The 17367-nt window shown below is 37.5% G+C and overlaps 1 protein-coding gene across 2 annotated transcripts in view; it reads left to right on the forward strand.

Annotated features, from left to right (window-relative positions):
- LOC108005458 (UNC93-like protein) overlaps nt 1-17367 on the forward strand; it is a 25980-nt gene continuing 8613 nt past the window's right edge. The window contains exons 1-2 of one of the 2 annotated variants that reach the window (XM_036820998.3): nt 1-1008; nt 15792-15917. In XM_036820998.3, the coding sequence (XP_036676893.1) occupies nt 15870-15917 (48 nt within the window). In that variant the 5' untranslated portion in view covers nt 1-1008; nt 15792-15869. Of the gene's footprint in view, nt 1009-12180; nt 12347-15791; nt 15918-17367 lie in introns of those variants that run through there. The other variant, XM_070997270.1, reaches the window with a different exon arrangement.

Below are 17367 nucleotides of genomic sequence, written 5' to 3' on the forward strand. Positions count from 1 at the left end.
TCATTCCCAAGCGAACGGCCAGCGATCAACGTTTGGCCCACCAGCACACTCGAGAGCGATAACGAGCAGCTGATTTTGCCTGATTTTAGCTGATTTTTTGCCATTATCCACTATCTGGCATCGCAGCAGCAGCAGCAACAACAACAAGGGCATCGCATCTCTTCGCATCGCTCTCCCCCGCAACAACAACAACAACAATTATAATAACGATCTGTGACAAGACAAGGCAACAACAACAACAACAACTACAGCAACAGCAGCAAGCCAAAAAGTGAAGTGAACTCTCGGGCGCTCTCGTCTCTCCTCTCGCGCCTCTCACGCCTCGCTCTTTCGGCAAACTTCGGCTCGGGCTTTTCAACTTCGGCTTTTCGGCTCCGGCTTGTAAATTACTTGCAAAGTTAATTTTAGTCTCGGCTTTTAATACCGTTTTAGTGCGTTTTCAAGTTGGTCGTGTGCTTTTCCCTCTCTCCGTTAAAAACGAAATAAAAAAAAATTTTTAATTTCCAAAAAAACAAATTCCGAAATTAATCCAACGCACCATAACTAAATAGATCAAATACCTAGCTGAATGTGACTTTCTTGGTGATCCTCGTATATCCTCGTGACTTTTTTTTTCGGATCCATTTTTTTTCCAACGGAAATGTAAACCATTCGCCCCAAAGCCCCTCTTTAAGCTTCCTGCTTCGAAGTCCAGAACACAAAAAAAAAAGAAAGAAGGCGACAAAGTCCAATTACATAACATTTAATTGTCAAAAACCAAAAAACAATAAACAAATTAAAAACAATAATATCATAATTCAGGAATCCCAAAGCGCGCTCACCCATACAAAGGCGAACGCATTAAAAGACGGAAGTGCATTTTTTTTTCGTTAAGCGGCAAAGCAGCGCATCCTGTTTTTTGGGCCGTCCACACACGCTCACGCACACACACGCAACGCGAACACAAGCACACACACAGTGACGCCTGGGAGACGCTCTCTCGTATAAGAGTTGCAGATCCAAATAACGGTAAGTCAAGGGGCCTATTTAAGGGTAATATAAGGATCTTAGTCTTTGGGATCATTTAGGATTTTTAGAAGTGTTAGTTTATAAGGTCCTATACCAAGATTATACGAAAATAATAGCGAATTCCATCAAATTTAAGGGAAGATTACAATTTCTGGTTTATTAAATATTTTAGGTGTTACGTAAATTCGAAACTTTTTTGTAAATTCCTATAATAATGAAGCCTAAAAGCTATATGTGTTGGATATAACTAAAGTTATATCTTTATCCTTAAAAATATTTCAAGTGCCAAATTTAGGACATTTTTATAGGGTTATATAATTCTATGAAAACGTTCCAGAACGTTCCTTGATTTAAAAATATTTTATAACAATATTTTATTCAGTACATGATAATATATAATATATATTATATATTATAAACAAATTATATAAGAGTAAATTCTTTAGAAAACGAATACATTTATATAACCTATCCCAAATTTGCCATTCCTTGAAAGTAATCAAAGCACTTAGACATTTTTCGCCACTATTAATCATTTTGTGAAAATACAACAAGCCGTCTTAAGAATGAGAACTCATTTGCAGGGGCGAAAAACCCAAGACCCCAAAACAACTGGCTGGCGCAAATATAAATAAACAAATTGCATAAACTTTGCGGCTTAGTGGGACCCAAAACAAAACCAAATAGAAATAAAAATAAAATGGAACCAAACAAAGCAAAAGTGGAAGTTGTTAGGCAATTCTAATGAAAGCCAAGTGGGCGTGGCAAATGGGGTTGTTCCCCCCTTAAGTCTAGAGCAGAAGTTGGTCTAGACCGATCGAATACAGTTTAGGTTCCCCTAAAATATTCGCAATATTCATTATTCACACAAATACATTTGAGTTATGTGTGGGCTTTGAGTAATCCCTCTAAAAAATGTTGAAATACGGCCAGTTTGTGTTACAACCCAATTTTTTGCACCCAATTTATTTGTGGCCAAGCTTACGATAATCACTTTTCACTTGCCTACAGAGACTTTCAACTAAAGAAAGTGAACAACTTTCAAATGAAGGGCGATTTCAGTTAATGACACTGAAAATGTTAACAGTAATGTAAGCTATAATGATATAAACTTATATCCTAGATAAAATATTTAATAAATACTGGGATAAAAACTTATATTACTTAAATAAAAGTATAGATATTATAATAAATATACTAGATAGAGCATTGCTGGTTTTAATCAATGACATTTTTTAACTGGATCATGTCAAGATATCGCAGGAAATATTTAGGTCGTGTTCAGTTTTGAAAACCTCAGACAGTTGAATTCCCTTACGTACACCCCGCCTCGTTATGTCGGATAATTTGGCACAAATGGCATTTTGTGGGTGGTCCACACCCACACGCCCATCTATGGCAGTGTGACGCGTTGTATCTGATAGATACTTTTTGGGATCTGGGATCGGGGGGGACTTGGAGGCCTCGGGCGGGATTCGGGATTTTGAATTTTGGCATGCGTGATGCAGAGACACGGGCGTTATTTAAGCGATGGCCGCGCATGCGCAGCTTGTCAATCGGCGTCGGTGGCTTACGGGGCCTAAATATATATATATCTTATATGGCTTATATGGCAGGCAGCTCACATCTGGCGCCCCAGTACAGCATAGAAAACTTTCACTGAGATCCACAAGCGCCTTTTTCGCTTTTTTTTCGAATTTTTTTCGAGAGCCAAGTCGCATGAAGATGCGTTGCAAGCGGATTTCCGCACACAAATTGCCCACTTGCAATGGCAATTTGCATAAATGTTGCGATAACAAATCACCTAGAAACAACTGCCGCCGCTGCTGACAAACAGAAATACTAATACTAAGTTCTAATTAAAAGTGCTGGCCGCCCGGGGAAAAAACTAATTAACATTTTTCGAGCTCCGCGCGCTGCGAGAGGAGAAGCTGAAAAAGTTAAGTAAATAAAGGTGAGAAAATCAATTCATGACGACAGCGGCGAGTCAAGTGCCCACTTGAGTGGAAAATCAATGCACTTCCGCAAAATAAAAAAAAAAACGAAACAGAAAAACATCGAGCAGCAAACACAGGCAAACACAGATACAAATCAAACTCTATTTTTAATTATGAAATATTTATGGCACAATACGTCGGGCAATAATTGTAAAAAAATTCATAACGGTACGGGCAATAGAACACGATTATAGTTACCAGATTTACTAAGACTTATTTAATTATCCGCTTTATAATTATCCAACCAAAAATATATATCCGAGCAATTAATTCAACGCTTTGCAGGCAATTAAAATTGGTTGCTTAATTAAACTATAAACTAAACAATTACATAACTGAATATTCAACGATGGGAATTTTAGTCATTTTAACTATCAATATGCTTAATAACAATTGTTAGAAATATTTTACAATTTTGTTGATTGCTGAAAATTAATTAAAATCAAATTACTTTATTACGATGAAAAACATCTTGATATTAGAACTAACAAACCTTGATCGCGTTACATTGTAGTAAAAAGATTTCGATTGTCAGGGCAAACTGGAAATTAATTAATACATCAAATTAAGCAACATAATTTATTGTTATGAAAAAATCCTAAGAATGACAATTCATAAATTCTTGCCATTCAAATTATCAACTTGCGGATCAGGAACTGGGCCATAAATACACGCTTCTACTCGCAAACATGGCCATAAATTGAGCACCCCTGGAGTAATCATCATTTAAAATAGATGAAAACAAATACCCGAATTATTGTTCTTAATGACGAACGAGTTTCTCAGATAGTCGGTCATTAATCAATCAAAAATATAGCCGACAAAGCGATAAAAAAATGGCGGCAACTTAAATTATGGACTCGACTAGGAAAAAATTGGAGCTCATAGGTTTATATATAGTTGGCACCTTGTTGTTGGGTAAACATTCATTTTTTTTTATATTATTTTTGATTGTTTTGATAATTTACCCATAGGTAAATACATTTTATTTATTCACTTTTTTTGGGGCTGTTGACGTTGCGGATATAAAACAAAAACAGAAACAATAATCACAATGCTGATAATAGCGTCTGACTTCTGCGGCTGCTATATCTGCTATATGGCAGCTATACCTGATATCTGTTGTTGATATCGTGTTGGGATCGTTTACACAACGACTTCGCCTTGAATGACAGCCCGAAGACAAAAAGCGCAGGCAGCTTGACTTTATTACTCATCCGCCCCGTGGTCGCATCCTCGTTGGCACGACCAGTGCCAAATGGCCGGGCAAATATTGACTGCCGTCTCGTTAATACACTGGGCAAATCAAGTTTATGTATACTGCAAATTAGCATCGCTGCAAAAAATAAAGCCAAATTGGAGCGTCTTCTTGGCCCCCGGACACTGTGTGTTGTTATCACTTCATTAAAGTTGGCAACACGGCAAACAGGCGCGCCCATCTTCATCACCATCGTGAATTTGAATCTAGACATCGGGTTGTAATTAGTCTTGATTTGCATTTTTTTTTGGGGAAGAGACTGCTCTACTCCACTCCCCAACCTGATAAAGAAGTTAGCAAAACTGGTTAACACAATGTGATGATGGTTAAAAAAAAGTATATATATCAACAACTGGGCAAAAAGGCGGCTTGACAATCGTGCTCAGACTATAGAATTCACTGAAATTCATGTTTGCACGTAATCGTTTATTTTCCCGGAATACGTTATAGCATGATTAAATAAGGAGAATAATATCTGATAAAATGCGCCACTTATTCACCTCTTTTATAACGCACTGCTTTTTAGCTCTAATCCCCGCTTTTATTTATTACACAATTTAAGGCTGCCCTATATATATATTTACTTTAATTGTAATGTTATAACCACATTTGGAGGAAGGCTGCTAGATAAATTCTAGAGTTTAACACTCTAGATAAACAATTGCTGAGATTATTATTTTAATGGATTATAACACTTGATAAGGCTTTATTTAGATGGTGGTTAGGGAAATAAGCTCTTTTGTTGGGTTTGTTGAATTATGAAACATCCTGGAGATATTATTTTACTAGGCTAAAGCTTAATAATCACAGTGTTTATTATAAATATCATCATATATCATATAAATATCATATCATATAGAACCCTTTTTCTGGCCAAATCTATTGAATAGCCAACACTTTAGTGATAAAATCCAAAGCCAGCATTGCATAAGCCTCGAACAGCGACAAAAATAAAACTAAAACTTGTTTACATCCAATATGAATTCATATGTAGATATATATGGATCACATATATGTTTGTGGGTTTCCTTTTGTTGATCGCTGACGAGTTTCTTTTGTGAATGAGAAAACATGAGACCGCTTGTAACCTCTAGAATCGGAGTTTCAAGGCGCTGGGAAAACTTCCAAGTCCGAGTCAAAATTTTCCATTAACAGGCTCAAACTCGAACTGGATTTTTGTTTTTTCTCATAGGGGGGCTCTCCGCCCCCCCCTACAAAAATGATATAGGGGAATACAAATAGAGGAATACAGAAGAAGAAACACGGTAGCCAACCGGCCAGCGATCATTATCGTGATAAGGGGTGCGCTGTGAGTGAGTTTTATGATCAGGTTTTTATTGTTATTTATAGCCAAATAATTACCAGCTCCCCGCGATAAGAGCCACCGTATGACCGGCCACGTAGCTGATGAGCCCGAATCCGATTCGGAATCCGAATACGGGTATATAGCATCCAAACTCGTGCCCGCTGCTGATAGATAAGATTTCGTATTCGTAGTCGTATTCCCGCTCGCATTTCATAATATCACAGAGTGATATGATAGTGCTAGAAGCGTCTCAATGGCAAACATTGAACTTTGATGTGCTCTGCGATTATATAACACGTTCATTATGTCCCATTATGCCCCCCTTTTTTTTTTTTTCTTCTTTTCTTCATTTTTTGATCAACCGGCTTGGGAAAGACCCATGTTTTGCCACGCAGAAAAACACGGACAAAAGCGTAGAAATACCAAAGAGCCAAACAATTGAGTTTAAGCCGCAGGCTGAGCAAACACTTAATGACCGAAAAAGGCAGAGGCGGATTTGTGATTTTTGATTTATTCGTCGAATAAATACAAGCGGACAGGTGACAAGGCATTATTTCCCTAGCAATCTGTTCACGCTTAAATTCTAGCATTCATTTTTTTAAGTTTCGTTTTGGGAGATGATAATACACTGCCTTTGTGACAGCCCTCACCAAAAAAAATCTATAATAAATATATAGATTTGAAAGCCCCCTTTTCCATTAATTACTTTTAAGATTATTTCTATCATAAAAATCGCTTGCATTCTTATATAATGAGCGTATTTTAGAGAGTCCCTTTACGATTTCTGATTTATTTCGCTACAAAAATAAAAGCAGACAGGTGACAAGGCATTATTTTCCACCCATAATCTTTTCACGCCAAATTCTTGCCGAAAATAAATTTCATGAGCAAAACACAATGTGGGTTAAGTAAAGAACTCGCAAAGTCCCCTCTAATTATTCTTACGATCGTAAAGAGACTGAAGCGGAAGTTATTATGACAGATAAAAAAAAAAACAAAAAGCCAGGGCAAAAAAATGAAAACGACAACTAACTGAAAACGAAACTGTGGCGGGCAGAGTAAAAAATTGAATTGAAATTGAACAGAATGAAAATGAAGCTCAATGCAATGTTTTGTTAGAACACTTTTTTCACAATTTTTTTTTTATTTTATTTTTATTATTTTTGTGTTTGCTGTGCGCTTGCTGCCACTAATTGCATTCTAATCGCGGACGAAGGTCTCGGTCTTGGCCATTTTTAGTTCAGTTTGCTGTATTACGCGGTGATTTGTTGGGTTTTTTTGTGTTTTGTTTATTTTTCGCTGCTGTGGGAAGCAGTTGGCCAAGATGTGCAAAAAACACACGCGGCGTATGAGCAATGTTTGCCCGGGCAGCGCAACGCTGCGTATACTTGATGTAAAAGAGAAAAGGATTTCTCTTAATGCACTCGCTATGCATTTTTTTGTTTGATGATTCGCTTTTAAATATTTAAAAATATAGAGAATCTTATTCTTGAACCTCAATATAAGAGCAGGAAAAACGGAAAAAAGCCAAGTAAAAGACGAAACTATTTTTAAATCGAAGGAACTTGACCTTTCGCGCGGCCAATACTAGGTGATATATTATTTTGCTTGAGACTAGACGGATTCCAAAGGCTGTTCACATGCTTTCTAGAACCTTTCACTTTCTCCGAACACCTGCCGAAACCCCTTTGAGTGCCGGATTTTCCCCCAGACCCAAGGGTCTCTTCAGAGTCACTTCCTCTTTGGGAACTAATCCCTTCTATATATTTATGGCACATTTTTTATTGTATAACGCTCTATAAACGAGCTGCTGATAGCATAGCGATACGAATCAATCGATTTATAGGTAGCGTGCGGTAATCTTTACGGCCGCCGCCAAATCAATCAATTTAAATTTGATTAAGCCGTGATTTCTGATTCCTGCAATGGGTATATTGTATATATGGCAAAATATATGATATGATGATATAGACGACGACATCGGCATGCCGATTACAGCCTGGTTATACCAATATAATATTTTATTATGGCCAGACAAATCACGCGAACTCACTCGACGAGGTTCAAATTGGCGGGGCGGAAATTGGCTAACCCGAGAGCCTTAGTTCATATAATATCAAAAACAAAATAATGCCCATATATAACATATATATATGATGTATGCCACGAGGGACTCTGGAAATCATTGTTATTAATACGATTATTGTGTGCACAGTTGCGTGTTAATTTTCGCTGTGATTTTTGCCTGGGAGAATCTTTTTTTCTCTATGTTTTTTTTTCTGTTTTGTTTTACTGATCTCTCTGATTTGTGGCCATATATTTCGCCGCGTTTTTCCCATTTTCAATTTGTGCCCCACACACAATGCAAATCGCTTTGGCCCCCCTCGCAGATTAACTGTTATTAGAGGCCCTTCCTATCGAATCTCAAAATCAATCCGCCTTTGTGGCAATCTCGTTGACATTCGGCCACAATTAAAAGCCAAGATTTTAATTATATCACACAGAGATATGGCCGAATGTGTGGAACGATGTTGTTATTATTAAGTAATTGTCGTACAATTGCGTTTGCCCGGTTCAATCAACTCGGCCGACAGCCAACAAAGCGAAACCATTTTGCGGTTTTGGCCAAGTTTGAAGCTGGTTATTTTGGCTACGCTCATAACATATACACAGATATTATACAAATAAAAAGCTGTTACCTTCATATTAACCTGTGTTTTTTTTGGTTTTTTTTTTGTTGCTCTGCACCTGTTATAAGTATTTTTTAATTACCACTTTTCCGTTATCAATTTCGTTGGCTTGGCCAAGTCTAATTTCCTGTAGAAACATCTCGTAGAAGTGCCTAATCAGAACTGGAATTTCACCCCTACCGAAATCCACTGCCAAAATGATCTATACAAATCGCTCATACGACATGTGTGCCGCAATCTGCAAATCCCCTTAGACAATTTGTCGCTGGTCGCCGATCACTTAGGCGATTTGTGTTGTTACTTTAATTAAAATACATATATAAAACGACTAGAGTATCGGACACTCCAGTAATGAAATGAAATCAGCAGCTAAAAATATTGTCTATAAATAGGCAAATGGCCACAAAGTGGCAAAAGTGGGCAAAAAGCGTATGCCCACAATTGAGTGTAAGGCAAAACCAGTTGGGTTCCCAGCATTTTTTTTCGAGACCCCTCGAGATCCGTGCACGTGACCAGCAAAAAATTGTCATATATGTGTGGATATTTTGTGCCTTTTTTCTGGCCATAAACCTGATTACTTTACCTCACAAAAAATACAAACGAACAAATTTTAATTAATCAAATATCAATATCGATAGAAGTCGCACCGCAGGAGCCAAGAATAGGCATTTCATCAGTTGTTATTCGCTTTTGACCCATTTGGTTAGTTGGTAACACAGACCCTCAAGTTCCCCTGAGTCATTTACATTATTATATTTCCCAGTTGGCTGCTTTTCCTGTTTATGTCGTCTATCACAATGGTTTAGCCTTCGATTTTCAATGGTTGTTGTAAGCGTTATGCGACTGCCATTGTTGTAGCCGGATTGATAAGCCGTCTCTATCAATCAGCCATTGACTTATGTCGATGGCCTCTCGTGGCTTTAGGGCTTAAGTACACACCGAATCGAAGATTAATTGATTTTAAACGATCTATTAGACTGATATGGCTGTGGTTAAAAACGTGTACCTGCAATTTATGGCTTTTTCGAAGGGGATCTAGGCTAAAACTAAGGGTTCAAAGGTCTGTCAAAACTGATGCAGGTAAAAGTGCATTTGTTGAGTGGTTAAATTGAAAGTATGGCTGAAAAAGAAGCACACCCACATTAGGTTAATTACCCAAAAGGCACTCACTTATTTCACCATTTTAATAAGCCATATAAAGTGGGTATAAAAAGGCAATTTGTAATTTATTAGATCATTCCACTTGCAGTCATTTCAAATATTTAAATGCAAAGCTTAATAATTATGGCAAGCGGCACTTTCTTAGATATATTTTGGAATATATTTGTTAAATCAGTTCATCAAGCTTCTTTAATGCTCAGGAATTATACGACAAGCTTTACAAACAATTTTCTCTGCCATCATGGGCTTATTCAAATGCTCACCAATGCCAATCGAAGTGTATTGTTTTCATTTTTTTTCTTCACTCTTGGCATTTTTTATTTGGTTTTTGGGTCGAAAACTGGGTCAGCCAAATAGCAAATACTCTGTGGGGGCTTTGAGCTGGCTCTTCCCTTCGGGCCAGATCCGCTTTATGGCTGATAGCTTTATAGCCGACTTACGGCCGATCCGATCGGTGTGTGAATAAACCCAGGCATGTGTCAAGTGCGATACCCTTCGACGCGGGCATCATACTTTTATTGACACAACTGCTGTGCGGCGACAGTTGGCGCTGACTGTAGTGCCTTTATGGTCTTTTTTGGCAACTAATCGTTATGCTTTACTCAGATGCACAGCGACAAAAACCCCATTCTTTCTATATAGTTAAAAAAATATAAAAATATTTTCGAGGCTTACAAATATAACAAACTTTTTTAGAGCTATATAAACCCTATATAAATGGTATAATACCAAATAGACCATAAAGAAAATCTTTATACGTTCACAATAATACCGAAATTTAAAAGACTATATAATATATAAAATTTTCAGTATGATCACAACAGAATATATTATATTGAGAATTGACTACCCATTATTGCCATCTGTTTCTGACAGTGCACTTTTACTGAAACACTGATCCCTATCTGCGGGGCAATTTCATCCGTCATTCTTCATTAGCGCCTGTCACTCGATTCTCGACTCTCGAGTGGCCGAAATTATTGATATCCCTATATATGCCACAGCCCCTTAGTCACAGACACTTCAACCACTTCCACCTAGTATACAAAACTAATGGCCATAAACCGTATGTAATTAAACGAAACAAAGAAAAACGGTAGCGAGTAAGGAAAAAGTCCCTAAAACCCGTGGTCTCAAAGTTTTATTGCCTCGTTTTCTGCGTAACTGGCTTCCCAATCAATATGAAATCGAAACGAATATTTACGATCGCCGGCAATGCGGCATCGAAATCACAGTCCACATAATCACGCGCTAATAACCGCGATAAGTTGACCACAAGGCGGGCTACCGAATTCTTTGATAGGATGAGCCATTAGCCACCCAAAAAATACCGAAAACCCCATTACCCACCGCCCTCCGAACGCCCTTCGATCAAAACAGCGCCCGTTTATTAATTAGAATTTATGGTCCGGTTATTGTCGCGTCCATATAGAGACAATAAATAGCCGTTGTATATGTTTTCTCGAACTGGAACCGCCCTATCTTATCGTCCCGGCTCAGCTCTTCAGTTCTTCAAAAGGGGTTTCGACAGGTGAAGAGCCCTAGCTCTCCCTATCGCCCAGGAGCGGTTGTTCCACCAGATCCGACGAGATCTAGGCGATACCAAGCCGATTAATACACGGCATTATTTATCTCAAAGGGTTCGCATGAATATGAAAGACAACAAAGTACTTCAGGTTTAGATTAGGATTATAATGGAATATTCGAGTTCGGGGCAACTTATTTTAATAGGAATTGGGTGATATGAATATAATAATATTTCCAATGAATTACTTTTATAAGAAATATGATATATTATTTGAAGATACCCCAAAAATCTTAACATTAAAGACTGAATTTTATCATATATCATCGATATATCATTATCTTGATTTCATTTAAATTGGAATTGGGTGATATAAATATTATAATATTTCCAAGGGATTACTTTTGTAAGAAGTATGATATATTTTTTGTAGATTTCCCAAAAATCTTAAAATTTAAGAAAGAAATTTATCATATATCATTGATATATCATCATCTTGATTTTATTTAAATAGGAGTTGGGTGATATGAATATTGTAATATTTCCAGGGGATTACATTTATAAGAAGTATGATATGTTTTTTGTAAATTCCCCAAAAATCTCCAAATTAAAGAAAGAAATTTATCATATATCATCATCTCAAGAAGATGATTTTCGAGAATGAGCCGCTCCTGAGATCTGATATATTTTTTGTAAGTTCCCCAAAAATCTGAAAATTAAAGAAATAAATGTATCATATATCATTGATATATCATCATCTCAAGAAGATCATTTTCGAGAGTGAACCGCTCCTGAGATCTGCCACACGCCCCGTAGGCAATCGAAGATTTGAGTGCCACGCCCACCTGCCACCCAGTGCACACCTGCCGCTGCTTCTTCTCACCGGCGGTTATCTCGCAGAATTGGCAAACGCAAATCGCCCAGCAAAAAAAATCTGGCCAAAATGAGTTAGCCAAGTGGAAAAACGAAATAAAATATATATATTAAAATGCGGCTGGGGCGGTATGGTCGTCGCCCTATCTCTATCTCTGTCCGATTATTTACAGTTAGCTCCGGCCAGGCGATAACCTTGCCCACATATATCTTGGCCAGCTCTTGGACCGCCATTTGCGATTACCTGGTGGCGACGGCGACGTCGACAGCGACGCCTGCCACTAATCACTCCAATTAGCTAGAAAGTGCTTTTCGTTTTAAATTCGCACGATGTCGCAGTTTCTTGGCATTGTACTGCGAGGCTCTGAGACAGCCACTTGGCCATTTGGAGTTCCCTTTTGTTTGGTTAAGGCTCAGGTTCAGGCCGAAACTCAAAATCCAAAATTCGAGTACCCGAGTTCCCGATTTCCCGAGTTCCGTGTCCCGACCGAAGGATCCGCATTTTTTTGTCGCCCAAAAAACCAAATTGTGAGTGTGTACCTCTGCAAAAGTGAAGATCCTGCTAAACATATACCTAAAAAAAGCTTATAAAAACTTATAAATACCAATATAAATAAAAACCAAGTTTATAAATGCATAACAAAGCCAAAGAGCGAAACAAAAACCATCACAAATAACCAAATTCGAATGCACAAAAAATAACAAATTGAACAAAACTGTAGTATGTAGTAATAAAAATCAAAACAAGACATTTGCAAGCCGACAAACTTGAGTTACTCTATAAAGAAATAAATATACAACTCGTTGAACAAGTGCTATAAAGTATACAGTTTAAGGTTTTCCACTGGCATACAAATAATGTTATAGATTTTTTTTTTCGATTCCGGAAACTGAAACAGTTCCGTGTGTCTGAAATAAGATAGAAATATTTAGTTTTTCTTTTTTTAAAATTTATTTCTTGCCTAAAATTGTGTCAGGAATTGAAAGTTAATGATTTTACATTTTATTAAAGTTATTTTGAAGGCTTTAAAAATATTTTTGTAGCCATTACTTGTGATTTATCCTTTAGAAAACATTTTGATATTTGCTAAGCAAAATAAAAATTAAATGGTATATGGTTATTATAAACAAAGATCAAACTTTGCCCCTTCAAATCCCTTTTACTTCGAACTATAATAATTTTATCTAAGGTCAAAATACCTTATAGATCTTGCAATACTAAAAACCCATCTAAGAGTATTCCCAAAACGTGCTAAATTCGACCCAAAGAGGCAGCTTAGGTGAAGGGCCCCATAGCAAAATGGAAATAATAAATAAAAGCGAGCGAATAACAATACAACTTTTGGCACCAGCCAATTTGTAGGCCACTTAAGTCCCGATCTACGCGCGGCGAAGATAATGCAGATTGTCTATAGCCGATTTCGAAACGCGATGGAAAGGGAAATACTCGACGAGTCGTGTGTTATGGAGTTCCCGACTTTGATGAGTGCGTTATTTCGCTAGAATAATAATTGAAATTGAAATGCTTTTTTTTTTAATGACGTTTGGCGCGTGTCGCGGTTTTTATATGTATATGATATATATATAAAATTAACCCACACGCAGCAGCCATAAAAATCTTTGGCTTAAATGTAGAGAGAACTGGCAATTGCCAGCCAAATGCGGACAGTAGATAGTAGAAATATCTACATCTATATATACATATATAACTTTTATATAATCCCGATGGCTCATCAGGGGAAATCCGCCGAAAGTGTATTGCATATCGGCTAATTGAAGAGCTCAAAAAGCCAACACGTGCTGACCGAATATTCTGGTGTATATATACTTTTTTCCAGCTGTTTAGCTTTAAGATAATTAGCATTAGACGGCGCCGAGTTTGTTGTGGTGACGTCAGTCTATCAAAGTCGCCAGTAGCAAGTTCTTTATGGGTTCTATTAATTATGGCCAGGTTCCGTGTGATTTCGTTTCTGGATTTTTGCGTAAATATTGAAAAAACACCGAAAAGCCCAAACTACGTCGTATTATCTGACGTATTATCTGCGATAATAACCGAACCGAACCGAATCGGTCTCAAGCTCTAAATACAAACTCATCGCAACAGATACTTATACCCAATAATCGATTATGGTATGGGGATATGGGTAAACCCCTTTCAGTCACTTTTTTTGCCCGTACAAATGCATGTAAATATTAGATCAAATGCACTGTTCACGCTGCAAAACTCAACTGTCACTGTCATAACACTAAGTCCCCATATATAATGGGCTGTGAAGTCACATGTCGGACAGTGACGAGTCACGGATTGCATCACGAATAAAGTCAGGTTATAGCCGCAGTGACTTTTAAAATGTTCGGGACACTTGGGACTGCATTATGATCGTAATAAGTCGTGGTTGAACTAATAACTCAAAGGTTTTCTAATAGAGTAACAAATTACATTGTCTGTCAATTGATGGGAAAACGAATACGTGAGACAATTAGTAACGCTGTTTTGACTTTACCGTAGTAAAATGTCATGGTTAGGCCAATCACTTGATAAAGAAAATCCCACATTACTTGAATTCAAGGGTAAATATGGTAAATGCACTTAAGATTTCAAAAGAAACCCGAAATATATTGACCTAAAAGACTACACATTAAAAAATAAGTTATTTTATAGTGAGTCATAAAATATCAATTAAAAATTTTCAAGAACAGTGACGAGTCACACTTTATTGGAAACCCTAAAAAAGTTGCCTCAATTATAGTCTCAGTTTAATAAGTGTAATAAAAATGCATCAAGTTCTAGGAAAAAGATAATAAACTTTTTTAGTAACAGTTCAGTGATCCACACGTGACTTCAGATAGCAGTCACTAGCTAGGCCATTGATATTTCATAAAATATCAATTAAAACTTTTTCAAGTACAGGGACGAGTCACACTTTATTGAAAACCCTAAAAAAAAGTTCCATCAATTATAGTCTCATTTTAATAAGTGTAATAAAAATGCATCAAGTTCTAGGAAAAAGATAATAAACTTTTGTTTAGTAACAGTTCACTGCTCCACACGTGACTTCAGATAGCAGGCACTTAGCTAGGCCATCGATATTTCTGGTCTATATCCTAATCACCAGTTAAAGTCGTTTCGTTTTTTATTTTTATTAGTTTTCCTACTTAGCATAAATGAATATTAATTTATGGAGAATTGTAAAAAGAAACCGCACCCGGCGATCATTATAAGTCGTAAGGTTTTTAGCATTTTTATGCTGGAGTTTTGTTTATATCTGTTAGCATTGTTATTATCGTTAATTTTTGCTGTTTATTTCCTTTGAGAATTTCTATGCCAATGTCTGGCCATAAAAAAGTTTACCCAATTTTTTTTTATTATCATTACTGGTTTTTATTTTTGTGAGTGTGTATTTTATGTATTTTGTTTGTATCATCGGGGATTTCATTGTGTTTTGTCGCTTCAGTTGAGGGGCCTGAATAATAGTTTCGGATACCGCCTAATATGCAATTAATTGGACATGAACTTGAACTGCGGCCGCAACGGGGGCGGGGTATGTCAATTATAAACAATTAGACAATGGCAAAATTGGTAACCAACCGATGGGAACGCGGCCCAAATGAGTGGGGAAGACTTTGGCAGAATGCTTCTGAATCTCAAACAGATTCGCAATTGTTCCTGGGTTATAGTATATCTACATGTTTGTGTACTCTATGTACATTCTATCAGTCAGTCAAGCAGTCAGCGCCATCAATTTGTCTACGAAATTTCCAACAATTATGGCTCGGTCCAGGCAATTTTCAATAACGAAAATCTTTCTGTATTGAAGTGATTATTATTATTATTATTATTTTTTATTGTTATTACCTTCGCTGAGTACACACACGTACATTGGCGTTTGCTTTTTTGTACACTCGCATTTACAACAAATTGCTTTATAATCGTCTAATGGTTTTACATCTCTTTCTTTTTACCTCTTTGCAGCACTTTTCCCTTGGGTTAATTGATTAACCAGGCCCAAATAAATACAAAAGGGAGCGGAGAACACAAAGAGCCAGCAAGATGACTGGTTTCACGAACGCCGGCTTCGAGAACGATGAGCCCGTCAAGGTGAGTGTTCCGTAGTGCCTTTTTTTTTTTTGGTTGGGTCTGGATTCCGGGGTCCCAAGTAGTTCTCTCCCCGGGGAATGCTTACCTGGCTGCCACCTCCTCATTCATCTTGAACAAGTGCTGGACACGTCAACGTACCCATAATGAAATCACCGGCCCACAAATCTTTGTAAACAAAGGCTGGCGAAAAGAAATCACGAAATGCGGCTCATTATTTCGAGTTCTGCATAATTAAACGACAACTCTTCCTTAATTATTTTACATTTGAAAGCATCAGGAAATCCTATACCAAAGATAAGGCGGGAACCCCAATGCGTTACTCAGTTCAATGGGTTGATTACCAACTAATTCCTTGTTTTTTCCTTATTGCGTGCGCCCAAGGCTTTCGGACGCCGAGTTTCATAAAAATAGCTCACAAGGTTTCTTAGTTCCAACAGAATATCTAAGTTTATCACTATTTAAATAGTGGTACTACTGTAATACAACCCAGTTTATCCAAGAGTTCCATTAGCCCGGTAATTAGGTTTAGTAGGGTAATTACAAAGAGATCAACTAGTTTGCACATAGTTATCTTAACTGGTTTACCAATTTAATGGACCCACCAGCACATAGGAAGTCATTTCAATTAGTTCAGCTTTAATTGCAGAAAGAACTTGGCACTTTCTGCAAGCAGTGGTCTGGAGTGGAAATACCCAACCTAGACACACCTAGATCAAGTTTCAATCATACTACTTGGGTATTTCCCCGGCTCGCATAGAACTTTTCGAATTGACCATAAACGCGGCCACTTGAAAATTGTTGTCACATTCGCACATAGTTGGCCGTCTCGTTTTTGGCATTCATTCATGCACGGAGTGATATAGCATATGGCTTATAAGCTGGATTACACTTATCGTTTTGTGTTTTTTTACCTTTGGTTTTTTGTGTAGCATTATATTTTGTTTTGATGTTGAGTTAATGGCTGTGTTTGCCTTCGACAAAGAAATCATGTTTTATAATGACACGCGTCACAGTTTCTATGTTGGCCCTGTTGGGGAGGAAGTGTCCAATAAACCGAAAACCCGGGCGAACTGATGATGATCATTAGCATTTCGTTTGGCCACTCCTTGGCTTTTAATGAGGCGAAATGAATTTCACCTCAAGAAACCAAAAACCAAAAACCCAAAAACTGAAAATCAAAAACCAAAAACCAGAGACACAAAATCGAAAGACCCACGCGAGAAGGCAGAGAAGCAGAAAAAGAAATGTGACAGCAGAAAGCGCTCCCCACACACATATTTATGGACATGTCTTAGCCACGGACTTGGCCAGCCAGCTGATGGCCAACCGATTTGGCAATAAATAAGGTAACCAGAAACAGAAGAAACTAAAAGCCAGCCGGGCAAACAAACAGCAACTAACGACAGACAAAAACGTATTGCACAATTAAAGCACCGACAAGGTTTCATAA

This window comes from Drosophila suzukii, chromosome X (assembly GCF_043229965.1).
Source record: "Drosophila suzukii chromosome X, CBGP_Dsuzu_IsoJpt1.0, whole genome shotgun sequence".
Lineage (NCBI taxonomy): Eukaryota > Metazoa > Arthropoda > Insecta > Diptera > Drosophilidae > Drosophila > Drosophila suzukii.